General features: G+C 43.6%; 1 protein-coding gene across 1 annotated transcript in view; it reads right to left on the bottom strand.

Moving 5' to 3' along the window:
- The window catches only part of LOC102821630 (receptor-type tyrosine-protein phosphatase T-like), a 1,273,932-nt gene that overhangs the window by 358,161 nt on the left and 888,472 nt on the right, over positions 1-27,299 (bottom strand). Inside the window, exons 10-11 of the mRNA XM_006839353.1 lie at positions 21,942-22,143; positions 20,190-20,292 (exon numbers count right to left, since the gene is read on the bottom strand). Of these exons, the coding sequence (XP_006839416.1) occupies positions 20,190-20,292; positions 21,942-22,143 (305 nt within the window). The remainder of the gene's footprint in view (positions 1-20,189; positions 20,293-21,941; positions 22,144-27,299) is intronic.

The following is a 27,299-nucleotide window of genomic DNA, read 5'->3' as shown; positions in this document are numbered from 1 at the left end:
GGGGGGGGAGAAGATTGAGCTGATCCAAGCTGATGAACTTGACCTATGCATACGAATGCAGTGACACAAAAGAGGTAACAAATCCTTACAGCAAGAAACATTCCCACCCCCTCCACACACAGAGTAGACAGAGAAGGGCAACTTGGACATTGGATATCGAAATGGGGAGGGAGGGACTACAAAGGCAAGAAGTAACTGGCTTTCAAGCTTTTAAGAGGGGCATGGAGGAAGGCAGAATCACCAATGAGTACTATCCAATTTGTCTAGGTGGAGCTGATGAAATGAAATACAGATGGGTTACGTGCGATACTGTAGTGAATAATGGTTATCAAGACGGTCTGTGAGTGTTGGAAATGCAAGGGTAGATGTTTTGTAGCAAGGAAGAGAGCTATTATTTCTCCAGTCTAGGAGCGGAGGTCTCTGGGACCACCAACAGATAAGAGCTGAGAAAGGGAACCCCCCCAGAGAACCAGGGATGCCTGAGATGGAGACAGAGATGATGACATGGAGGGATGAAGTGGCTGAAGACTTTGGATCCAGAGAGGGAGAGGAACTGTGGGTCGAAGACTGAGGGGGAAGGGGGGAGTGTAGAGCACAGGCTTCTAGGATATGCCCTTTGGTGGGAAGACGAGGCATGGTGGGGATTGGAACCATGGCAATGTAATGATATACGATGGAATGAATATGGAACTGAGGTTCTCTCATGTAAACTATCATATAATTCACAATAAAACATTTTTTAAAAAAGTAAATGAGAAAAAGATATAAAAGATAATTTACAGAAGAAGAAATGACAGTAGAATTAAAATAATTGGAAACTATTTTAATTTGCCACTAAGCCAAGAAATACAAAGCAAAATGACCATTGTTGTGTTGTTAGGCATCAAGTCAATGCTGACTCATAGCGACCTTATATACAACAGAATGAAACTGCCCAATCCTTCACCAACCTCACAATGATTGCTATGCTTGAACCAATTACTGCTGCCACTGTGCCAATTCATCTGATTGGGGTTCTTCCTCTTCTTCATTGACCCTCCACTTTTCTAAGCAAGATGTCCTTCTCCAGGGACTGGTTACTTCTGATACTATGCCTAAAGTAGGAGATATGAAGTCTGACCATTCTGCTTTTTAAGGATCATTCTGCCTGTCTTTCTCCCAACACAGATCTGTTTGTTCTTCTGGCACTCCATGGTACTTTTAATATTCTCCATATCTCAAATGTACCAAATTCTTCCAAGGTCTTCCTTATTCATTGTACAGACGTGACAATATAATCCCATTTAAAACCCATTTTATTATCAAAACTGTATGCTGAGCAAATAATACGAGAAGCTGGATTCTATGAAGAAAAGCGTGGCATCAGGATTGGAGGAAGACTCATTAACAACCTGCGATATGCAGATGATACAACCTTGCTTGCTGAAAGTGAAGAGGACTTGAAACATTTACTGATGAAGATCAAGGAACACAGCCTTCGGTATGGATTGCATCTCAATGTCAAGAAAACAAAAATCCTCACCACTGGACCAATAAACAACATTCTTATCAACGGAGAAAAGATTGAAGTTGTCAAGGACTTCATTCTTCTTGGATCAACTATCAACATTCGCGGAAGCAGCAGTCAAGAGATCAGACAACGTATTGCATTAGGCAAATCTGCTGCACAGGAACTTGTTAAAGTGTTGAAGAGCAAAGATGTCAGCTTGAGGACTAAGGTACGCCTGACCCAAGCCATGGTATTGATATGGGTGCGAAAGCTGGACCGTGAATAAGGAAGATCATAGAAGAATTGATGCCTTTGAATTGTGGTGTTGGAGGAGAATACTAAAAGTGCCATGGACTGCCAAAAGAACCAATAGATCTGTTTTGGAAGAAGTGCAGCCAGAGTGCTCCTTGGAGGCCAGGATGGCTAAGCTCCATCTCATAGTTTGGACATATTGTCAGGAGGGAACAGTCGCTGGAAAAGGATGTCATGCTGGGTAAGATGGAGGGTCAGTGAAAAAGAGGAAGATCCCCAACGAGATGGATCGGCCAGGTGGCATCATTGACGGCATCGAGTGTGGCGGCAGTAGTGAGGCTGGCCCAGGATTGGACACTGTTTCGTTCTGCTGTGCATGGAGTCACTATGAGTCGGTTCCGACTCGATGGCACCTGACAACAACAACAACACATTATCAAAGTTAATGTAAATTATAACACAGTATCTCAGTGACACTATGGTGGAATTGTTTTTGTTGTTAGGTACCATCAAGTCAGTTCTGACTCATAGAGACCATGCTCAATTATGATAATAATTTAAGCGACCTTTTAGTAAAAAATGGAAGTTTAACGCACACCATTTATCTTCTCTTTCTCTTGAGATACCCCTAACATAAAAATATAATATGAGAAAGTATATACATCTGTAAGGAAAAAGAGAACTATCAATGGATGAAATATTTCAACACAGTTATGAAAGACTTAAATTGTCATCGGAGAGCTACCCTGATTTGGCAGAGTAAAGAAGGCCACATTTTAAAGGAGTGTGAGTAAGGGGAGAGGAAATTTCTCCCACAGATCTCAAGAGAAGCTCTGATCTTGGAGCAGTTAGGTCTGAAGTGTGGAAGTGAAATGAGGGGTGAGAACAGGAATGCTTATTAAAAGTTTGTACCTGGACCCATTGAAGGAGTGAACAAGGACTGCTATGAGTGCTCCCTCTATCAATCAGGAAGCAGATTGGAGGCTTCATTTCTAGAGGATTTGAATTTCTCTGTCCCCCAAAACTTAGCTCTTCCAGATGACATTTCTAATGTCTCACTTTTAAGTATCAATAACACGCTCACTGGTTAGAAAAGAAATGCTTCCAAAGAGCTAAAGAGTGGCCAAAGCAATGGAAAATATGACTTTAGAGGAAGAAGAGATAATGCAGTAGCCAGAAATGAATCTTCTTCCTTCTTCTGAATCAAACCTTTAAAAAGGCTTGAGAAATGATAGTTTCCATAAACAAGAGGACTTCTGGTGTGGCACGGATCAGCATTGGACTGCGAACAACAAGGTTGGCAGTTCAAACCCAGCTGCTCCTCAGAAACCATACCAGGGTTGCTATGAGTTGGAATGAACTCAATGATGCTTAACAACAATAAACAAGAGGTAGATAATGAGAAAATCATTCAGAGAATAGGAAATAGTTCTTAAAAATGACTGCTGAAATTTAAAATGAATGCAATACAAGGATTGTAATTTTTCTAAACAACAACAGCAGCAAAAAGGCCTTTAAAAAAAGAAGAAGAAAGAAAGTAAAATTGAAATGATGGTGCTCTCTGTGTGTGGGGAATGCAGGGATAATATAATAATAATATTGCCTGAAAAATCAAATGAGACATTCCAAGGTAATTGTTTTTTAATGACAAGAAAGGAGGAGTAATCAAAAGTAGGATAGCACAGTAGTTAATAGCTCAGACTGTGGAAGTAGACTCCATGCTCAAATCAGCCTCTATCAGCCATGTTGAGCCAAGTTAGTTAACTACTCACTATCTCAGTTTACTCATCTATAAAATAGTGATACTAGCAGTCCTTTCCTCATAGGCCTGTGATGCAAATGAACTGAAGTAATATTTGTAAAATAATCAAAATGGTGCCTGGCACAGACTAAGAATTGAGTTAGTTATATAATGCCATAATAAAAATAGTATTGCATTAGGTTGTGAAGTAACCTGCTTTTATCGAATTATAAAATTAGCCATTGTGTACTTATTTAACTAAATGGAGTAGTATAACAACATTGGGAAACAGAGGGATGGTATTGGCTGATTTAAGACAGCCAAATTCTCGTCTATAACAGTATCAACTAAATAGATAATGTCTGCAATCGATAACTTTACAATAGTGCATTATGTAGTGGCGTTGCCAATTCCCAGGAGAAATGGCAAAGAATGAAATGCATTTGTTCAGGAGCACAGCATTGGGGTTGGGTTGTAAAAGGTGGGGCAGGGAATAGTTTGGATATTTGATTTCTCAACTATGTGCATTTGTTACTTTGAGATTTTTTTAATTAAAAAAATGAAAAGGGTAAATATATATGAATTGGCTGTCAGTGCCTGGCATATAAGAGTAGGTACTCAATACATTTTAGCTCCATTTTATTCATTTCAATAATTCCACTCCTGGGGATTTTTCCCTATTTAAGGATACAATACTAAAAGTAAATCATGAATAAATATATTTATTGCTGATTTGTTTATAACAATAAATAACTGGAAATGACCCACATCTTGAACCATATGGGAATAGCTAAGAATTATGCTAAAAAAGTTGATGTAATGCTATAAACCAGAATGTAAGTTTATTGTTTTTGATGGCTAGGGATTGGCTAAAACAGACCACACACACAGAAATGCATATGCAAACACACAGTAAGTCCCTGATGTGCTTAGACCAGGAACCAGAAATGTGAAAGAATGAGGATATCCAGACAGAGGAGGTGTGTATGCTCTGCCCGCCCCCAGGTCTCTAAGGCACATAGGTGCTTGGGTCACTGAACAAGGAGAGCGTCCTCCAAAATCCATACAGTCTTTCCAGACTGTGGCACTGCCTTTTGTACTTAGAATTCACATCATTATACAGGAAGGACGTATGCTAATAATCTATGCCCTCAATAATAGTTACTGCAGATATTTAGGATCCCATCCCTTCTCAAGTCAGACTCAGCTTTAGCAAAATTACACCTCAGCTGGAAGTTACTCCCAGCTTTCAATTCTACAGCATCTCAGAAAACCCATTTCTCAGCAAAAGTATAGATAAAAACTACATGGCAACAAGGGCAAACACTGGCAGCAGCTGAGTTGGACAAAACCTATAGATGTTAAAGATACTATGAGCCAGGCAAGTCAGCTTCTTTGCATCTTATGTTCTCATCTCAGAAAAGGAGATCATAAATACTCTGGCAACTTGATTTCATGAAATAAAATAAGATTTTGGAAAGTCACCAGTCACAGGTTCTGACTCATAGTAGGTCTGACTTTGGGTGGCTGTGACTCACTTCTTAGAACTCTAGAATCCAGCTGAACCACTCAGAGGACTTGGTGAAACAGAGATGCCTGGGACCCATCCCCAGTGCTTCTAGGTCTGAGAGCAGAGCCTGATCGTGTGCATTTCTAACAATGTCCTAGTTGATGCTGATAGCTCGGGATCACACTGCTTTTGTTGTTGTTGTTGGTAAGTACCACTGAGTCGGTTCCAACTCATAATGACCCTGTATAGAGTTTCGAAGGAGCAGCTGGCAGGTTTGAATTGGAGCTCTGGTAGCGTAGTGGTTACGAATTGGGCTGCGAACCTTAAGGTCAGCGGTTCAAAACTACCAGCCGCTCCGCGGGAGAAAGATGAGGCTTTCTACTCCCGTAAAGATTTACACCCTCGGAAACCCTGTACAGGGTCACTATGGGTCGAAATTGACTCGATGGCACTTAACAACAACAACAACAACCTTGCCAATAGCAGTCCAGTGTATATCCAACAGCACCACAATTAAAATATGCTATAAGCAGCTGGAACAAAGGTTGAGATTTTGGATAACGAAGAGAAAGTCAAAGTTTTTAAGGGTTCCTCTTCTGTCCTTGGTTTCAATGCCCACTATACATATGTGTACTGTGTAGAACTTTGGTATGGAGCCATTAGTCATTCCACCTCCTGCCCAGGCTGCCTTCCAAGGCTCTCCCAGGCTCCAGATCTGGACTTAACGTCCCATGTCAACTTCCTGAACTGAAAGATGACAAGCCTTTCCCATCTGCCTGCAACCTACATGCTGAGGTAGAGGCCACCTTTTTAGGTTCCAAGAAATTATGCATTCGTTATGGAAGAAATTAACACCTCAAAGCAAACTATAATTAGGAATTCTTCAATTCAGTTTATGCTTTTTCAATTAGGCACTCTATAATTTTAATCATGGGAGCATTAACATGTTTCTGTAATTTATATACCTGTGGTATAATTAACTCTGGGAAACATATTGCTGTAAACCTGAATGGTAGTGATTGTTTCCCTTCACACTTGCAGTATCACAGGTCCCTGATGGAGAGATGGTGCCAGTTTCATAGGAACCATTTGTGAACTGCAAAGGCCAAGGAGAGAACTCATAGCGTTGGAAATGAGGTGGTTGTTGCAGACCATGTGATGCCTTTGAACATCTGGCCCATGTGTAGTCATCTGTATCCCAGTACTTTCACTGTTTTTGTGATTTTCAAAACATTCGCGCCATTGGAAACTGTCTTGGACAACTATTCTTGGAAACTAATTTCAATTAAGCAGGAACAGGGTGTCCTGGCAGGGGAGACGTTATCTGAGAGCCGTGGGAAGCAGATGGCTTTGAATTGAAGAAACCGAACAATAGGCTGAAATTTAGTCTGGATGGGAACCAAGCTCCTTTAAAAAAATTAATAAAAAAAAATCATTGCTTCCTCTTCCCACTTTCTCTAATTCCACCCCTCTCTTATAATACCAGCTCTGCCTTTTAGCCACAAAGCAAGCCTGGAATCCTACATGCAAGATAGTTCTCTTGAGATTCTTAGTAGTTCTGCAAATTCAAGGAATTCAGAGGCACACTTAAAGTTTTTGTGCTTATTCAGACCGAAAATCTGAACTTTCTGAAGGTTAAAAACCTTCATTTTTTCCCCCCTCTTCTTCCTGCTCTCCCCACAATAGCAAATTCAGATTTGCTGACTGCAATATAAGGAAAAAGAACATAATCAAAACTGGCCTGGGGGGACAATGCAGACAGATTCCAACCCAGCTGAGTGACGCGCCCATATTACTGCAGCATTCGGGCACTCAATATATTTTGTCCGATCTAAGAAAATATGGAACTTTTTATAGAATAGAAGTTGGAAATGGATTTGTATCTCCCAGGCTATTTTAGCCTTCCACAGAAGAATACAGATTTATTCAGATTCTGATGCCCAGACACAGAAACATCCATCTTCTACCTAAGCCCCAACATCTGCATAGAAGTGATATATACTCAGATATGCTATCAGCATGCAACAACACCACACGAATTATTTCAGCAACCAGTCATGGTCACCATCATAAGAAAATAGGGTAGTTGTTTGTTTTGAAGCCCCTGCGTGGATAGGGATACAGAAATAAGCCGGTGGGTATTCTAGCTATGCTCTTATGACCTAAAACTGATTATCTTCATGCTGAAACCCACATCAAAAGAGATGCAGGAGTCTGAACACTATAAAACCAACAGGCACAACTCTACAGTAAAAGAAGGAATTGCTTTCCAGTATAAGGAAGACCGTAGAAGAACTGATGCCTTTGAGTTATGGTGTTGGAGGAGAATATTGAAAGTGTCATGGGCTGCCAAAAGAACCAATGGATCTGTGTTGGAAGAAGTGCAGCCAGAGTGCTCCTTGGAGGCCAAGATGGCCAAACTTCACCTCTCATATTCGGAAATATTGTCTGGAAGGACCAGTCGCTCGAGAAAGATATCATGTTTGGTAAGGTGGAGGGTCAGAGAAAAAGAGGAAGACCCCCAGAGAGATGGATTGATGGAGTGGCAGCATCGATGGGCTCAAGCAAGGCAACAATTGTGAGGTTGGCCCAGGATCGGGCAGCGTTTTGTTCTGCTGTGCATAAGGTCACTATGAATCAGCACCGACTTGATGGCACCTAACAACAACAAATCATGAGGATAAGCAAATACTGGGCCAACGAAGGAAAGAGTTGCCTATTTAGGGTCCTTTCTCCAGCCTGAGGTCCTGCATAGGCTAAACCAGGAGGACTCCAATTGTGGCCCAAGACCAGCAGCATCAATATCACCTGGGAGCTTGTTCAAACTGCAGATCCTCAAACTCCATCCCCTGGGATGGGCAGGAGCGGTATGTTTACCAGCTCTCAGTGATTCTGCTGTTCACTCAAGTTTGAAAACCCTGGGGTTAAACAATTTCCCAGACTTTATCCCCAGTTAGGGTGATGCAGTAGAACTTTGGGAGTCTAAGTCAATAGGTCAGAGTCTGAACAGCAAGTCAACCGTGCCATAGATGCCATGCTGGCCTTTGGGACTTACATTTTATGCTTGTGCCTAAGCCCCCATTATAGTCCTCATTTCCCCTGACAAGATCCCTGGCCTTTATTTCTGATCCCAAATTCCTGCATTAATAGCCTCTTTGAAACCAAACAGGGACCCTGACCTGTTTCTACCAGCCTTTGTAGGGTCTAATGCAATGCTGTAGAATCGAGGATTCTGTGGTGTAGAAAATGCTTCTCAATATGATAGCCACTGGCCACATGCAGTTACTTAGTACCTGAGATGTGGCTAGTGTAATTAGTAAACTGATGTTTTAATTAGTCTAAATTTAAAGGACTGCATGGAGCCAGTCACTACAGTCCTGGGCAATGTAAGACCACAGTCTTGCCCTTGAATCCTTGCTGTGTTCGGGGGGTGCTACCTCCTGTCCTGTTCAGGACTGTATACATCTTACAATCTTAGTAAATTGCTTGCTGAACCGATGCACAGATGGAAATGTACTAAAAGTAAACTCCAAGCAGCTGTAGCGAGGCAAGAAAAGGATGGGTTGCACTGTGGGAGTGGGTAAACACAAATATATTTTGCCTGGTGGCCAAGACTCTAAACTCTAAGTTCTTTTCCTACCAAAAAGCCGGGGCTTTCAGGATCATCTCTCACTGCTGCTGAGAGGAGTCAACTCTCTAAGCAGCCCCAGGCAGCTGGAGCAGGCATTGTATAGAATGGTTTTTGGAAGAGAGCGAACCTCCTTGGATTCTAACATGGCACAAATCCATGCACCAGCTCAGAAGAACATCAATAGATCAGGCTGTAATGGAAGTAGATCTATTGATGGAAGCAGACTTGAAAGTGTGACCTTTGGGCAGTTACAGACAGAGAGACAAAGTAGTGATGCAAACTGTCATGGGGCCCTGAACAATGTAAGGAGTCAAAGTCAGCAGAAAAAAAAGTTGGTGGGAAAATGAGAACCCGAGAAGGCAGCTTGCAGAGTCCTTACCACTTTTGCTAAGGGTATCCGCAGCTCCCCAGGGAGGGTGGATTAGCATTATAAGAACCATCAACTTAGACAGTCCTTCCATCCTTGGTGTGGCCTCTTTGTTCTCAGCTCCCTTGACCTTCACCTTGAACCCATTAAGTCCGCCCTCCATCACCACCAACATGAACCATATTATTCCATTATTGAAAACTACCTATATTATTTTACTCTCTGAAAACAGCTTTTTGTCTTTCTGGTTCTCACTGCCTTGTGGCCCTCTACAATAATACTGAGATCACCTTACCCTCAATATTTCTGTTTTCTGCATATCTACCTTCTTTTGTTTGTTTGTTTTTACCAAGCGTGGGTCCATTTCCAATCACTTTTGCTGACATTATCATCTTCCTTTTCTCATCATCCTGTGTCAGCCTGTGTATCTTTCTTTATGATATTCAGACTGCTTGAAAGTCTTAAAGATTATGAAGGCATGCTGACAATTTCTTTTTTGAGGGTAACCATTTGGACTTCAGGTTTTAATGCTGTGCTGGCTTTCCCTGTGTCTCTTGGATCAGTTCTGTTCCATCTCCTACCTGGTCTTTACAAAGAGTTCTGTAGAGCTCTTTCCTCTTCCTCTCCTCTTCTAGTCTAACAATCTGCCTGTATGAGATCATCCACTCCTGAGCTTCAAGTCCCACCTGGATGTTCATGATCCCCAAAGTAAAAATGCTTTCTCAGCTGCCTCTCGCACTACCGACTTATGGAACTTCCATAATCCTTATGGTAGGAGGTGAACATGACGACCACACTCTCCTTTCCCTGGTGCCAATAACATTCTCTGTCTCCATCTCTCCAGATGGCAGACACTCCAAAATAGAACTCTCTTTCATTCTTCATGTTCTGTCGACTGCTCCATTTAAAATATTCCTCCTTAAACACCTGCTTTTGCTTCTTGGTTTGAGCCTAAGGAATATAATCCAGAATTCCTCAACACCACAGCCAATCTTGGAAATCCATTTTGCTAGTGGCATTTATTAAAGGGACCTGCAATGCAATAGGGTATACTGAAATGACCACCCAACCCATACCAAATCCACTGTCATTGAGTTGATTCTGACTCTTAACTGCTCCACAGGGTTTCCAATGCTCCAGTCTTTACAGGGGCAGGCTGCACTCTTCAAAACACCTCTCACATAGCAGTTGGGCACTTTAACCACGGTACCACCAGGGGTCCCTGAAGTAACCACAAACTCACCTAAATTCTTTGGGTTTCACTTTGCTTCCCTTTGTTTTCCTGAATAATCTTAATATTTGCAGCTCTATGCTACATCCCCTTGTCTGACTCTTCTCTCCTTGAGTAGTTTCATTGGTGATCGTTTCGTGTCCCTTCAATCACCATATTTAGACGATTGAATCATCTCTTGGGGAACACACAGTACCATCCTGCCCATTGCTCTTTATTTCGAGTTTCTTCTTCTTATGTCTGGCTCCTCCTCTTTCCCAGTCTGATGTGATTTAAGTCCCAGGATACATTCAGGAGCACTGACCACTAAGAACTGAACTTTGAGCAGCAGGAAGGAAAACAAACAGTAGTGTGGGACTGTTTGCTGTCTTGGTTGCCTTGTGCTGTTTCCTGTCTCCCAGTTCTGGAAGCTACAAGTTCACATCCAGGTTGTGACTCTAGGGGCAGGTGCTTCCTTATCTATTTCAATAATCCTTGGCATTCCTGGGCTTGCAGATGCAACTGTCTCTGATATCTGTTCTCTTCTTCCCACTGTGTGTGTCTTTGTCTATTTTGTTCATAACTCAGAAATAATTAGGGTCCCCCCTACTCTGGTATGAGCTTATTAAACATAGCAAAAGAAAACCACTGTTTCCAAAAAGGATCCTATTTATAGGTAAAGGGCTTAAGATGTCAACACATATCTATCTTCTGGGGGACACTATTCAATCACTATCACTTGTGTAGCTAAGTATTCTTTTGATTTATGTGGGAGTGACTCTTGCCCTCCCACCCACATCAAAATGGGGCAAAAACCAATCCTCCTCCTTGTATTCCAGCAAAGGTGACGCAGAGAGATGGGGAAATAAGCAAAACAAATGATGTTTAGAGAAAAGGGCTTCTAAATGTAATTGCAATCTCTTGTCTCTCCCAATGTGGACTGGGACTCATGAAATCCTCAGGCTGTTCCATGTTAATAAATCCTCTAAATTTTCATTTCTCCTTCCTAATTGGACACCGTCATATGCTGGTGTCGGAGAATCAGGCAGTAATGATTCCAATTTTGCTCACTGCAGCTTCACGGAGTGGCAAAACCTTTCTGTGATTGTTTCATGCGCCCCCACTCAGGGCTACGCAGTTATTAAAGGAATCCTGGAGGACATTTGGCAATCATTTCCTTTTCTTTCCAAATAAAGTTTCTTCTTTCTTTAAAAAAGTTGCCTGAGTCTTGAGTTTTGCACTGTAGCTAATCACTGAGCATGTCAGCAGCTACATTCTTAATTGACTGCACCTGTCAAATGCAAAAGGGTCATGGGATCTCATCAGGGCGTGAAGAGCACGTACGATGACCTTTAGAAACCATTTCTCATATTATCCTATGTCCTCATCTTCACTGTCTTACCCTTGGCTCTCCAACTATGTCTCCAAGCAGCCCATTAGCACAGATCCTAAGTCATAAATGACTTTGTCGGTTGTCCCTCAGAGGTCCCTGGCACCCACCTGGACCATACATCAGATCCCAGCATGTTCTTGTCCAGTTGGTTCCTAACTTCCCCATCTGGTTCCCAGACCATCTCCCCCATCTTGAGTGACTTTTCCTAGATACAGTGTCCTTCCAGACTCCGCCTGCTCTCTGGGTCATTGCTTCTGACAAGAGCAAACTTCCATGTCACTACAAGCCAGAGCTCACCCTGGACAACATCTTTTCCTTCACTCCTCACTACCTGGAAGACTAGAGATGTCATCACCAAAATGTGTCAGTTTTACCTTCGAGAAGTTTTATCTCCAGGATCCCAACCACTCTAATTGAGGTCAAGTTCATTTTTCACGTGGACAACTAAACTGGTCTCTCAATTAGTATTCCTGAACCATTCTTATCCATTCTGATCTTTAAACCCATCCAGAAAGAGCTTTGTTTTTTTAAGTAAGATTGATTGTATCTCTCACTTGCTTGAAACACTTCCTTGATTTCCCATTGTTCTTTGTATAAAATCCCAAACCCTGTGGATATGACTCTTATACACCCAATCCCATCACATACTGCTTCCCTCTGCATTCTCTCCAACTGACCGACCTTTCAAGTTCCCTGACATTACTTCCTGAATCCCCTATCTGGTCTGATCCCCCCTTTTGTGGGTAAGAGTGAAACACAGAAAGAGGAAAACCCAATAGAGTGTGCATGAGTGAGCCTCCTGCCACTTGTGAGACTCTGAGCACCTGTGAAGTATGCATCAGAGCACGTGGCATGTGCAGTAGGCTGGACCATGGATGGCCAGACTCTCAGCCGCCATTGATGAGGACTGAGGACTGGTCCTATGGCATTCTGCCCAGAGAAGGGTGAGGCTGTCTGCTCCCATAAAGGTTTACAGCCTTGGAAACTCTACACAGGGTCACTATAAGTTGGAATTGACTTGGTGGCACCCCCCCCCCCCCAAAGATTTACGGCCTCAGAAACCCTACACAGGGTCACTAGGTTTCCTGGTCTGGCACTGTAGGACAGCCAACCACAAGGTAGGTGGTTTAGGCCCTATATCATGTCGCTATGCGTTAGAACCAACTCAAGGACACCTAATGATACCAACATTAGAGGCTAGGAGACATCTGAGGAAAGGGTCTATGTTGGGCACCTCTACAGTGTTAGCACCTGGCACCAGGCACACAAAACAGATTTACTGATTGACTTAATTGGTTATGTGTTTTAAGCACCTACTAAATGCCACATGGAGTCCCTTTTTGGAGCCAACGGTTAACGAGCTTGACTGACAACCGAAAGATTGGAAGTTTGAGTATACCCAGAGGCACCTTGGAAGGCAAGCTGGTGACCTACTCTCAAAAAATCAACCATTGAGAATCCCCATGGAGTACAGTTCTACTCTGACACACATAGGGTAGCAGTGAGTTGGAGGTGACCTCATTAATACTGTTTGTTTGCTTGTTATATATGCCAGACACCATCCTAACTCAAGAGAATCCAGTAGTGTCAATCCAGGAGCTCAAAGTCCACAAGTGAAAGCTTAGCTAAGAGCCATGCTGGAAACCTACAGGACACTGTTGAACAAAACTTGGCAAGAGGGGAAGAGGAAAAGGAAATCACAGTACAAATGATGAAGGTAAGAGCCAGATTTGGATTCCACACTAAGTAGATTGAACTTAATGTAGTCAGGTATCAGTGACCCATTTAAGAATTGTAAGCAGGAAAGTAACTTGATCCAATTTGTGCTTTGAAGGATCACTGTGGCAGCTGGTGGAGGATGGGTTGAGGGAAGAGACACAGTGACAGGCAAACCAGCAAGGACATGTGGCAGGTCCCAGGAGTGGGCTGAAGAGTGGCCACAGGGCGAGCTGAGTGGATGGGTCTTGGTGAGTGATTGAATGGAAAGGTGAGAGAATGGAGGCGAAGGACATCTCCATGGAAACCAGATGGAGGGTTGAGGGGTCTTCTTCAGCCTCACTTCAGAGATGCATTATGGGTGATTAATTCTCAGCCAAGTTACTTTCTTATGAAGGTTACTACAGATATATCAGCATGACAGGTGGGGCGTGGAGGAAGAGGGCTCAGCATGTTCGAGTCAGAGCCGAATATTAGATTCCAGTCACTATTTGATTGATCTTTTAAGCAATTCTGGGATTCTGTCACTTAAAAACCAATAAATCTTTGGAGGCCTGGAGAAAGCAATGCAAAAGCAATAAATCTCCATTGTGGAGTATTAGAAAAAATAGGCCAAACTGCAAGGTGGTTTGGCAGGAGGGATGCACAAGTAGGAGCCCACGGGGCAGTCTTCCCTTCACTCTCTTAACATCCCTACATGTCTAGCTCTACCAGGCATTCAGGCTCATGAGCAGGGCTGGAGTGTGGCTCAGCCAGGATGAGAGAGCTACTAGCAGAGGTCAGGAAGAGCAGGCCCAGCAGGCTTCCAGGTGAGGCCTGGAGACCTCATATACTGCTATGTGAGAACTGGCAGCTCCTCAGAGAAAGACAGGCTGGGGATCACATCTTACACAATCCTGCACTGGAAGACCCCCAAGAAACTGTCTTGACCACTCTCATCCCATAACTGACGGAGGCTCACTCCACAGCCATTGGGAAGTCAGAACTTCCTGGGAAAGCAATGAGCTCTAGTCAGGAAATTGGTTTCATGTCCTGGTTCCATGTGTAATGAGTGCTATGACCACAGACCCATCATTTCCTCCCCTAAAATGAAATTGGTATTTCCCACCCAGTTTAATTCCTGGTAGAAGTGAGGAGCTGGTATTACAATGGAAACAATGGAATTATAAACTGTAAAGCATAATTCAAGATACAGCAGTTGACTCAAGGAATTTAGTGTGAGCTCCCTGAGTCCTGTGGTCATAGAACATGGTTGCTATTTTCTCAGAAGCAGCTCTCCTAATCCCTCCACCTGCAGGACTCCACGTGGGTCCACGTTCTTGACTTTTGTCCTTGCTGGTACCACTCTACTCCTCCTATGACTCCATAGAATCACTGTCCCAACTGGCTTCAGATTATCATAGCTGTTTCACAGTTGCATTATTTGGCTTTCGTACTGTCTGGTATGGTGCTGTAGGATAAGCACAAACCTGCTAACGGGGAGACTGGCAGTTCAAACCCAACAGCTACTCTTTGGAAACTCTAGAGAGGGTCTCCATGAGTCGGAACTGACTCGATAGCACTCAGTAACAGCAACCACTTACTGTTTCCCTCTTTGTCCCTTGCCTCACATACAGGGTACACTTTCTAGAGGCGCTTCTCAAAGTAGGCAGGGGTGCATCTGTTTTGTTCACTGCTATGTCTCCATTGCTTAGCTCAGTTCCTGGGACATAGTACACACTCAGTAAGTGCTTGTTGAATGCCTCATGACCAACAGCATCCCATGTGGGCATCCTGGTGCCCAGAGTTCAAGGTAAAAAGAAGGTTAAAGTCACTGAAATCTTTTGTGATATTGCCTTTGCTGTCATTGCATTTATCCTGAAAGTCTGCTGGGCATCATTGGTTAGTCTCTTCCACTTTTTGGCAAATACCCAAGCCACTGACTGTCTAAAATAAACCCAGGAACCGAGTTCACCACCCACCCTCAGTGATCCAGAACCTTGGGAAGAAATACCACCAGACATTTCCAGACACCAGGCAGTGACATTTATTTTAATTTTTTTTTGGATGAAAATGTCACCAAACTATATTACACACATCTCTCTCTTAGGGAGGAAGTGTGGCGGAGTGAAATAAGTGTTGGCTTAGGGTCAGCTGAACTGGGTTTAAATTCTGCCTGTACCACGTGCTAGCTTCCAAGCTGGGTCAATTTGCTTAGCTGCTGTTTATCTCAATTTCAATATCTGCAAAATGGGACACTCTTAATGTGATGCTGTGAGGATACAATAGAATTTGTCCTGGTGTGGCACCGTGGGTTAATGTGCTGGACTGTAAGGTCGCTTTGAACCGAAATCTGCTATTCAAGCTCACCAGACGCTCCATGGAAACCCTATGCAGGGTCATTATGAGTCAGTACTGACTCAACAACACTTAACAATGACAACAATAGAATTTTGCAAAGTGACAGGCACACAGCAAAGGCTTACCCATTAAGTGGAAGTTAGTAGGCTCTTTCAACTTGAAGACATGGGACCCAGTACCACATTTGTTTGTGTGAACCATTTAATGAACACCGAACGCATGGAGGGGCTTCAGCATACAGACTTTGTCTTTGGAACAACCAAAGCTCTTGTGGAGCTATCCTGTGCCTTTGCTTCCGGCCAAAGCCATTTCTTACTGCTGCTGTGATACTCCCACCCACTCCTCCCTCCTCCTTATTTAGCATAGTTTTAGAATGCATGAACTTGTTACAAAGATAGGCAAAGTAAGAGTCTGTGCACTCAGAGGGACAGTGGAAGGGGCTTCCCTTGGTGGAAACAGGGCAAGTTTTCCCAAGCACGTTAGCTTGTGCAGCTCTTGGGATCCATTTCCTCAGGGTGAAGAACTTGGTCTCTGGACTCAGACAAGGCTGGCTGTGAACCCTCACTTGCTAGCTCTGTGACCTTGATCTTCAGTTTCCTCATTCCTAAGAACGAGATGACGGTTGGTCAGGATTCAGTTTCTGGAAAATAACTGTTGTTGGGCATGCTGGTGGCACTAGAGGATAAGTTCAAATCCATCTACAGGTGAAAGATGAGGCTTTCTGCTCCCGCTCTGGGAGTGTAGAGGTTACAAACTGGGCTGTGAACCACAAGATCAACTGTTCGAAACTACCAGCTGCTCCGTGGGAGAAAGATGAGGCTTTCTGCTCCCGTAAAGATTTACAGCCTCAGAAACCCTGTTCAGGGTCGCTATGGGTCAGAACCAACTCGATGGCACTTAACAACAACAACAACAACAAATATAGCCTAACCTAGGGTTCTGGAGTCCTGGGGTGGCGCTGTGGGTTCACGGCAGACTGCAAAGTCATTTGAACTGCAAGGTCGGTGGTTCAAGTTCACCAGCAGCTCCTTGGAAACTCTATATAGGGTCGCTATGGGTTGGAATCAACTTGATGGCAGTTAACAACAACAACCAAGGATGCTATGAGTCAGAACTAACTCAATGGTGGTGGTGGTTATGTGCTGTGGAGTTGGTTCCGACCCATAGTGACCCTGTACAGGGTTTCCAAGGCTGTAAATCTTTACGGGAGCAGAGAACCTTAACTTTCTCTTGCGGAACAGCTGGTAGTTTTGAACTGCCGACCTTGAGGTTCACAGCCCGATTGGTAACCACTATGCCCCTTAACCAGAGCTCCTTACCTCACTGATCGTTAACAACAAATAGCAACAGTGGTTGTTGTTAGGTGGGATTTAGTCAGTTCTGATCCTATGTAGAACAGAATGAAACCCCGCCTGGTCCTGTGCCAGCCTCACAACTATTGTTATGTTGGAGCCCACTGTTGCTGACGTACTTTCCAAATAAGGACAACGAAGGCTCAGAGTGATTAAACGCCCAACATGCCCAAGGTCATGCAGTAGTGTTACAACAGGACTTGAACCTGGTTTTCTGCCTCCAAACTCATATTCTATCCACTGTCCCACACAGCAGCCAGCAGCCTTCGGGAATTGGGCTAAGTCTGGATCTACCCCGAATCTCCACAGTGGAATGTTTGCCTGAAAAGGTCCCTTTCCTGATAGTTTTATGGGCCATGGGTTTTGGGTCAGATCTGAGCTGTGTTCCTGGGTTAGCTAACTTTGGGCAAGTTGTTTCCCTTCTCTGGGTTGTACATTGTCATCTGAAAAATTTCCTGAGATTTTAAATCAATAGCCCATGATGCTTTGTGAAAGACATGGCTTGGCACGGGGGTGGAGAGGGGATGCGGGAAGAGAAGCACTGTCTTGACATTTCATTTTTTACTCACTTTGTATGCCCATGGGCATTTCTAAGTCTAGCTGCTTCATAACAGTGCTGTATGAGAGCAACAGGAAGTCAAGCAGGAGCTCAAACATGATTTTTTTGACTTAAGAGCTGCTTTTGGCTCCCCCAAGGTAGGACAGTTCTAGAACAACCCATGGGGTAGAACATATGATCTGGTGACCCACAGACAATGTACACACCAGTTGCCTAAAGCAGGGGTTGTTGTTGCTAAGTGCTGAGGAATGCGTTCTGATGTATAACGACCCTGTATAGGGTGTCTGAGGAGCAACTGGTGAGTTTGAACTGCCAATTTTGCAATTCAAATGACCTGGCAGTTAATGCTTACCCTACAGCACCACTCCAAGACTCCAAAGCAGGGGTGGGAAATCTTCTTCCTGACACAATTTATAACATCATTCATGGGCCAAGTAAAATGATCAACTTAAAAGTTAGCCTGCTATTCTCCCATGTAAACTATCACATAATTCACAATAAAACATTAAAAAAAAAAAAAAAGTTAGTCTGCTACATTTAATTAATTAACTCACCCCTAATGTGAAAGCCATTTGAACTACAAGGTCGGTGGTTCAAGCTCACCAGCTGCTCCTTGGAAACCCTACACAGGGTCGCTATGGGTCGGAATCGACTCAACGGCACTTCACAACCACAACAATGTGATGGCTGTGGAGTCCTGTGGCTGTGGGCTAATGTGTCAGACTGCAAAGCCGTTTGAACAGGGTCGCTATGGGTTGGAACCGACTATGGCACTAAAGAACAACAATGTGATGGTTGGAGTCCTGATGTGGCACTGTGGATGAATACACTGGACTGCAAAGTTGCATTGAACCACAAGGCCCTCAGTTCAAGCTCACCAGCTCCTCTATGGAAACCCTCTATAGGGTTGCTTTGTGTTGGAATGGACTTGACGGCACTTAACAACAACAATAACAAATGTGATGGTACTGTAAGAGCAGCACTGGACTGTGAACCACAGGTCGATGTTTCAAACCCACCAGCTACTTCTCAGAAACCCTATATAGGGTCTTCCATCCGAATCAATTCAATGGTACTTAACAACAACAATAATGTGATGGAGTACTCCATCACACTCCAGGTGTGGCGCTGTAGGATCAGCACTAGACTGTGAACCACAAGGTCGGCAGTTCAAACCCACCAGCTGCTTCTTGAACCTTATACAGGGTCGTTATGAGTCAGAGCTGACTTAATGACACTTACCACCACCAACAATAATGTGATAACTAGAACTGCGGTTGCCTTGGTAGGGCCAGACCAAATGATTTTGCGGGCCTTACGCGGCCCTTGGACAAGACGTTCCCCACCCCTGGCCTAAAGTCTTCAGAATCAATAGGAGCTTGCACACTGAAGATGGTTGGTTATATCTGCTCCGCTGCTTATACTTTCTTGGCAGAGTTGGATCCAGGATGGAAAATGGAGATCTAGACCATGACAATACCCTGGTACCTAGCTGGTCTAATCCCGGTGATACAGAGACTCACACTGAATGTGGCTCTCAGCAGCTCCTTGTTGCTCTGTGAACAAGCCTGGGCTTTTCACTCAGGCCCCTGTGCATTTGCTCATGCTAGACCTCTTAGGAAATTGGTAAAATCTCATCCATCATTTAAAATACAGTTCAGGGTCATTTCTTCTGAGAATTCTCTCCTTTGAGCTATCATGTTGCCCTATACAAGGACGGACGGTACTGTAGTTATCTATTCATGTTTCTTTCTCCCCAACTAGAGTTTGACTTTCTTCGGAACATGATTTATTCACGGAGTTCACTACCAAGTCTCAAACACGTAAATAGCGCTTGACACAGACTAGATGCTCAATAAATGTTTGTTGACTGACTGACTGACTGACTAAATGAATGAATCACTTTATCCCTTGTGTCCCACCCCATGCCTGATACATAAAATACTCAATGAATGCTTGTGGAATTGAACTAAGCCAATTTGACAGCCATTCCGCCCATCAGTCTGCAGCTCTGAGCAAAGCCAGCAGTCAACATAGGAGGAGCTGTTGGCTTTTTGCAAAGTGTGCCTTGTTGAAAAGAGATAGCATCCTTCCTGAAACACGTAAGTCCAAGGACTTGCACAGGGTCAGCTTAACTGCTGGTATGCTTTATCTGCCTGAGCTCAAGTATGCTCTTCAGCATGAAAAGCCTCTTCTTACAAATTGGTAATGTGACCTAAGTGAAATTCTCTGTTGGACTCTAGGACTCTGAGGTCCTATAGTCAACTAGTCCCAAGATCTTGTCTCATTCTCGATCTCTGAGCAGGGTTGTTGTTGATATTTTCTTTCATAATTCAGCAAGTCCATCTGCCTGCTTGTTATTGACAATAAGGCATGGAAAGATGATCTTGCCAAGAGACTGGTTTTGAGCCTCCAACCCCACTGATTAATTTCACTATAAGGTGTGTTCCAAAAAGTTCTCTCCCAGCCCTCCATGGGTTGCCACTGGAATGTTTCCACTGATCCAGCCCCAATAATCCGCTGAGCTGGACATCCTCTAAGGGCCAGTCTCATCCAGGAACACTGTAAGTACCATGACTGAGTTGGAGGCGTATGTGGTGCCAGCTCCAAGCCAAGAAGCCCTCCTCACCTGACAGGGGCTCCCCGGGACTGAGCAGGCTTCAGCATCACTGTGATCGTCGTGTCTGTTTCATTCAGTGGGGTGTCTGTATCATACTCAGGCATCGATGGTGCTGGGTAGGCAAAAGAGAGAGGAGGTGAGCTCAGCAAAGGTTCCAAACCCCCCTTTGTCACCAACCCTTGGTGCTATCCTTGGAGTTACTGAGAACGACTATAAGTAAGAGGTTGGAACAAGGAGTTAGATAAGAATCACATGATGTGCCAGGCTTTCAGCTAAAGAGGCCCTGGCTCCTGACTTGCCAGAACTTCCTGCAAGGTGCAGTAGAGTCTAGAGAAGGGTGACAATGAGGGGGTCACTAATTGTTATGAGTCAGCAAGCCCCGTACCAAATGAGCAAATGTAAGAATATATCAGTACTTAACACAAACGTGAAGGAGGCAAAGTTGGCTTGTTAAACACGTTGAAGATGTAAAGTAAAGCAATGATGAACTAATTCCCCTCTACTTTTTTTTTTTTTTTAATAAGCCCCTATCTTGACTAAATCTAATCCTTCTGGAAGGTAATTGAGCCATTTGTATTAAGATCTATTAAAAACCACATCCCTCATGACTCAGTATTTCAATTTCTGGAATCTAATCCTAAAGTTATAATCCAAACTAACGAACTGAACTTTATCCCATAACATGTTTATTGAAGCATTATTTTATTAAAGAAAAATAAACCCAACCAATATAGCCAACCATGGGGGTCTATTTCATTAGATTATTGTCCAACCACTTGATGGAAATTATGATGAAGGCAAAGTAGGGATATGGGAACTGCTTACCATATAAGGGTCAATGAAAATGTGAAGCTACAAAAAACGCCTTGGGTATGTATCTATGCAGAAGACAGGAATTGCATGAGCATTTGGGAAAATGGAAGTTGTAAGAGAGGTTTTGGGATAATTCTGCGTTGATGCTGTCTAGATAAGCACTGCTAACCGTAAGGTCAGAGGTTGAAACCCACCATCTGTTCTCGGGAAACCCTGTATAGAGTCAGTATGAGTCAGAACCCACCGGATGGCACTTAGCAACAACAACAGTGGTAATGGTGGTCTTTGGATGCCAGCAGTTTATAATCTTGGACCACTGTGATTCTGTGTCAGTGAGTCACTCATTCATCCATCCATTCATTCCTTTATTAGACACCTCATGAGAACATGTACTGCATCCTATGCCACAGAAAGAAATAGTCCTGAAAAACAAACCACTTTCTTATAAGCCAACTTGTATGCAAAAAGAATATACAATATAATGCAACCTGTGGCAAATTGCTTGGTGACTCACACCCAATGAATATCTTTTTCTCGTTTTAAGTAATTTATAGATGGACTTTTTATCTTTTCTTTTTTCCCCGCACAGAAACGACAGTGGTAGCATACTCGGGCTGAGTCATTCTGACTGCTCCAATGACAAGCAATGACAATGGGTTTTACTCATTTCTACTCCCAGGAAGGAGCTCTGCTAGCGTAGTGGTTACAAATTGGGCTGGGAACCTTAAGGTCAGCAGTTCGAAACTACCAGCTGTTCCGCAAGAGAAAGATGAGCTGCTCCCCTAAAGATTTACAGCCTCGGAAATCCTGTACAGGGTCACTATGAGTCAGAACCAGCTTCACAGCACAAAACCACCAACCACTCCCAGGAAAATTAGAAATGGGAAGACAAAAAACAAAAAAGCCAAACCAAAGCCTCTCTGCCTTTTACCTTTCTAAGATAGATACCTGAAATTTTGGTGGCGATGCGAGTTGTGACGGGGGGCCCAAAGCCCTTTGCCGTGCTGGCCTTGATGGTGAACGAGTAGGTGGTCCCTGGATACAGACCCACAAAGAGGTGGTGGGTTTCATTGCGGAGTTTGAACACTTTGCCCCTCTGGCTGGAGAGGTCGGCACTTGGGTCCAGCGAGCCCACAGCCTTGTAGTTGATCTGTACAACAAACAAGCCAACAGACAGAGAGGTCAGTACCTCATTCAGTTCAGTGGGTTCAGCTCCCCTGGAAGGTAGAGCAGAGAGGACAGAAGGCATGTGAACTGTCAACTACTGACCACTTCACAGACCACCCATGCCCCTGAATACTCCACTGCTGACACTCTGGAGCCATGATATCCAATAGAAAAGCGACGTGAGCCACAAAGGTAGTTTCAGATTAAAAAAAAGGAGAAACCAGAAGTGAGATTAATTTTAGTATTATCTTTTATTGAACCTAATATATCAAACAATTCTCATTCAAACATATAATCACTGTAAATATCTTAGAGACAGTTTAAGTATTTCATTCATATGAAGTCTATGCAATTTGGTATGTATTTTACACTTAGAGCACATTTCAACTTGGACCCATCACATTTCAAAAGCACTCATCATGTTGATTCCTATTCGTTGGGATCCTGTATAGGGTTTCTGAGGCTTTAAATCTTTATTAGAGCAGATAGCCTCATCTGTTTTCCTTTGGAGCAGCTGGTGGGTTTGAACCACCAACCTTGTGTCCATTCCAATGCCCACCCACAGCACCTCCAGGGCTCTTTTTTAAAAGCACAGTAGCCCTATATAACTGTTGCTTTTAAGTCATTGTTAAGTGCAGTCGAGTTGGTACCAACTCATAATGACCCTGTGTTACTATAGTGACGACTGATAGATTTGAGCATCTGATCTTATGGTTCAAACTGATCATGTGGTCTAGTGCTTATCTTACAGTGCCACACCATGACTCCCTTTATATGACTGTTGTTGTTGTTAAGTGCCGTCAAGTCGATCCCAACCTATAGGGATCCTGTATTGGGTATCCAAGGAGTGATTGGTGAGCTTGAACCTCTGACCTTGCAGTTCAAACTGACTTTTAAATCCTACAGATTAACCCACAGCACCACACCAGGACACCAGGGTTTCAGAAGAGTGACTGGTGAGCTTGAACCATGGATCTTATGGTTCAAACTGACCTTTCAGGCCAGAACAGTATCCGGTAGCAACACACCAGAACTTGAAAGCACAACTATCATCGACTAACCAACCCCCCATTTCTCCCTCACTAACTGGTGTTGCCTGTGTTGTTGTTTAGGTCAAGTCAGTTCTGACTCACTGCTATCATATGAGCCCTATTCAGTCCTGCACTATCCTTACAAGTTTGATAAGTTCAAGTCCATTGTTGCAACCACTGTGTCAATCCATCATTGAGGGTCTTCCTCTTTTACTCTGACCCTCTACCAAGCATGATGTCCTTTTCCAGAGACTGGGCCCTCCTGATAATATATCCAAGGTCCATGAGACAAAGTCTCACCACGCTCATTTCTAAGGAACACTCTGGCTCTTCTTCTTCCAAGACCGATTTGGTCATTTTTCTGGTAGTACTTCACCAATGCCATAACTCAAATGCGCCAATTCTTCTTTGGTCTTCTGTATTCACTGTTCAACTTTTGCGCGTATAAGAGTCAACTAAAAATACCATGGCTTTGGTAAGGAGCACCTTAGTCCTCAAAGTGGCATCTTTTCTTTTTAATGCTTTAAAGAGGTCTTTGGCAACAGATTTGTTGAATGCAATACTTTGTTTGATTTTTTGACTTCTGCTTCCATGGGCATTGATTGCGGATCCAAGTCAATTGAAATCCTTGACAACATCAATGCCTGTCAAATAATCTGCTTGCATTCAAGTCCTTCTCTCTGTGTCTGTTTCTGAGGAGCCCATAACTAAGACAGAGAGTGATCAGGAAGGCATCTCAAGGGATAACTGAACTCTGATTAAAATGGATATCATGAAACCAGGGCAGAGGGGTGGGGAAGAGTGGGAAGAACTGAGAGAGTCCATGTAACTGGAGAATCCTGAGTAAACGAGGCAAGTGGAGCTTTGTGATGGAGTCAGTTCCAGCTTTCCCTGGTGGCCTGAGAAGGGAGCCACTCGGAGAGCTCTGCCCGCCACAAGAAAGCCCTTGGAAATCCTACCTGCGTCTTCCTGCAGGAGGGTGGCAGCTACATTGGCATACAGTCAATGGGAGGTAAAACTCATGCCTTATTCACTAGCCAATTCCTTTGCTGAGCTCCAAATTCAATCCAAAAGCGACTCAATTTCCACTGAGATGTCAATATAATATACCATGTTCCCCTGCTCCCCTAACCTTTCCTGGTATTACAGGATCCTCACTTACTTGTAATGAAACACTATGAATAAATCAATGTATGTTAATATAGCGTGCCTTCAATTTTTTATGAAAGGCCTCACCAAATCTAATTCCCACTGCTTTGTCAGAAACAGTCTTTGAAAAATTTAACTTGCAAGTTTTATGGAGTTAGTGGGGGGATCAGGAAGGGGAGGTAAAGAAGGAGGGAAGGTGAGAAAAATGGGATGGGATGGAGCTGTGGTCATAAAACGCATAATGTAAGAATGCAAAATGACTCTTCATTTGAAAGTGGAGCAAAGGGAAGAGTTGTTGGAATAGCAACCATCAAATAAAGAGTGAATAGACAAAGGTTGCTGAGGCTCCAGGATGCAGAGCCACAGCGTGCTCATTGGCATCCCCTTCTCCTCTGATTGCTGCCAGTGGAACCCCAGAGGGGGCACTTCATAATGAAAACCCAACCACTCCCTCCTTTACTTAGAACCAAGGGAACAATGGATTCCTACAGGCTTCCTTTTGGCCTTCAAGACACGACATGAGCTTGTTGCTGTTGTTAAGTGCCATCGAGTCAGTTCTGACTCATAGTGATCCTGTATAGAGTTTCTGAAGAACGGCTGGTGAATCAGGACTGCTGACTTTGCAATTGAAAACCGATGTTGTGGTCCAGTGCTTATCCTACAGCGCCACACTAGGACTCTCCCAAGCTCACTAAAATAACCTGGACATATTTCAGTAGCTCAAAGGTCAGGGTTCTTCTAGCCAGCTGGACTTCACTGTGAGCTTGGGACACCGTTTCCTTCCTATGCCTCCTCCTTCCCTAGCAAACATCTCCTCATCCTGAAACCTCAGTTAAAATTACACTTGTCACAAGCATGTCACCGGATGTCCAGATCCTCCATTTTGTGGTCCCATAAGTATGTTCTATGTCTCCATTTGACCTTCTTTCCTGATTTTGGAGCTTTGTTGTACAGTCCTAGGAACTGGGACACATTCCTGGTGCCTTGTATCTCACAGGATATGCATTAAGGGTCAAACGAGATCTTTTTCTGTTCAGAGTCCCTCCAGTGCTTGCACATGGCAGCAGCTCCAAACTGATGTGTTTGTTATGGGTGTGTCTTCCACCCACCTGCTTCTGAGTACGGACCACTTCCCTCATCCCTACTTCATCTTTTAGCACCCCCCCCCCAACTCATTTCCCATGTAGTCATACAATTATTTCATTATGCATCCCTTTTTTTTTTTTTTCTTTTTTCAACCAGCCTTGGGGTCAGAAATGTAAGTACAGACTGTGAACCAAATCTGGACTACCATGGATCTTTGTAAACAAATGTTGATTGGAACTCAGTCACTCTCCTTCATTTACATAGGGTCTACTGCTACTTTAACACTCCAATGGCTGAGCTGAGTGTTTGATACATAGATCTCATGGTCTCTTTGATATTTCACAGAAAAAGTCTACTGACCCCTGAACTATACATTAAGCTCCAAGAGGACAAAGGTTGTCTCTGTCTTTTGTCCAACATTTCATTCCCTTGTACAGGGTCTATATGTGTTGTGTGTATAAATGAGTGAAGGAATTAGCTGTGCGGTTGGAGCAATTGGTTTAACCTTTTGAACCTCAGGTTCTCAATGGTAAACTAGCAATTTCATATTGGTTTCTATTTTAAAGTTGCAGATTTATTTCCAGATTCTTTGCTCTTGGAAGACCCCCAATTTATTCAGGAGTAAGTCTTCAAGAAGCCAATAAGTAATTTTAGCTTCTGCACCAAGGTTCCTGCTAAAATGGCAAGCCAAGGGGACGCTCTTGGGAAAACAGTCCTCTGCTGGGGACTGATAGGGAGTGGGCAAGAGAGTCCGGCAGAACAGGAGCACACACTTTCCCTTGAGGAACTGTATCAGGAAAGACTTATTTCTTGAACATTTTTCTTTTCAGAATTGTACTTTGGGTGATACTAACTGAGCAGATTCATTTTCCATTCAACAACTGACATTTTCTTTCATGCTACTGGATGCGATCCTCTTCCTTCCTCCTTGGGTTCCCCATTCCCATTCATCCTTCTTTCCTGCCCCTTTCTGCCTTCTGAGCTTCATTTGTGAGCACACATTGACCTTTTGGTCCTTTGGGTGATTGTATTGAGGATACAGTATGTTCCTCACTTTGTAGGACTATGGTTTGATTTCCAGTTGATGCCCAGGGTGGGCTCAGTTGAACATTCTTGTGTTGAGAGGCACTGGACTAGGTATGGATTACGACCACCTCAGTTCCACCTTCACACAGAACACATGACAGTAATCGGTGCATGAGGGTTAAAGGAAGGTACAAGTGAAGTACAGATGAGGGAAGTGGCCAGGACTCAGAAGCAGGTGGGTGGAAGATGCACCCTTGACAAACACACCATCATGGAGCTGCCACTGTGTAAAAGCACTGGAGGGACCCCTACCGTACAAGGATGTCATTTAATCCTCAACAAACATGAGGGATACATGACATCAAACTGTACAACACAGAGTGAACTCTAATGTCAACTATGAACTTTGGTAAATAATAATGTATGAAGGTAAGTAAAAAAGTATTGCTACAAAATCACAGACATCTTTAGTATAGTGGATTACGAGTTGGGCTACTAACCATAAGGTCAGCGGTTCAAATCTGCCAGCTGCTCCATGGCGGGAAAATAAGGCTTTCTGCTCCCATAAAGATTTACAACCTCAGAAACCCTATGCATGGTCATTATGAGTCAGAACTTCACAGCCCACCACCATCAGCACCTTGGTTTCTCTTCATGGCCTCCATGTTTGTGTAGAAACTTCTAAAGGCAGGGTTTCCAGCTCTCTCTCTGCTGAATAATTCTGGGTTCTTTGATTTACATCAAATTAAAGTAGCAATTTTGGCATCCTCTAGGAACTTAAAAGAGTCCTAGTGTGGTGCTGCGGGTTAATGTGCTGGACTGCAAGATCAGTTTGAACGGTGAGGTC

This window comes from Chrysochloris asiatica, unplaced genomic scaffold, assembly GCF_000296735.1.
Source record: "Chrysochloris asiatica unplaced genomic scaffold, ChrAsi1.0 scaffold00023, whole genome shotgun sequence".
NCBI lineage: Eukaryota > Metazoa > Chordata > Mammalia > Afrosoricida > Chrysochloridae > Chrysochloris > Chrysochloris asiatica.
This window is presented reverse-complemented; position numbering and strand designations above follow the sequence as displayed.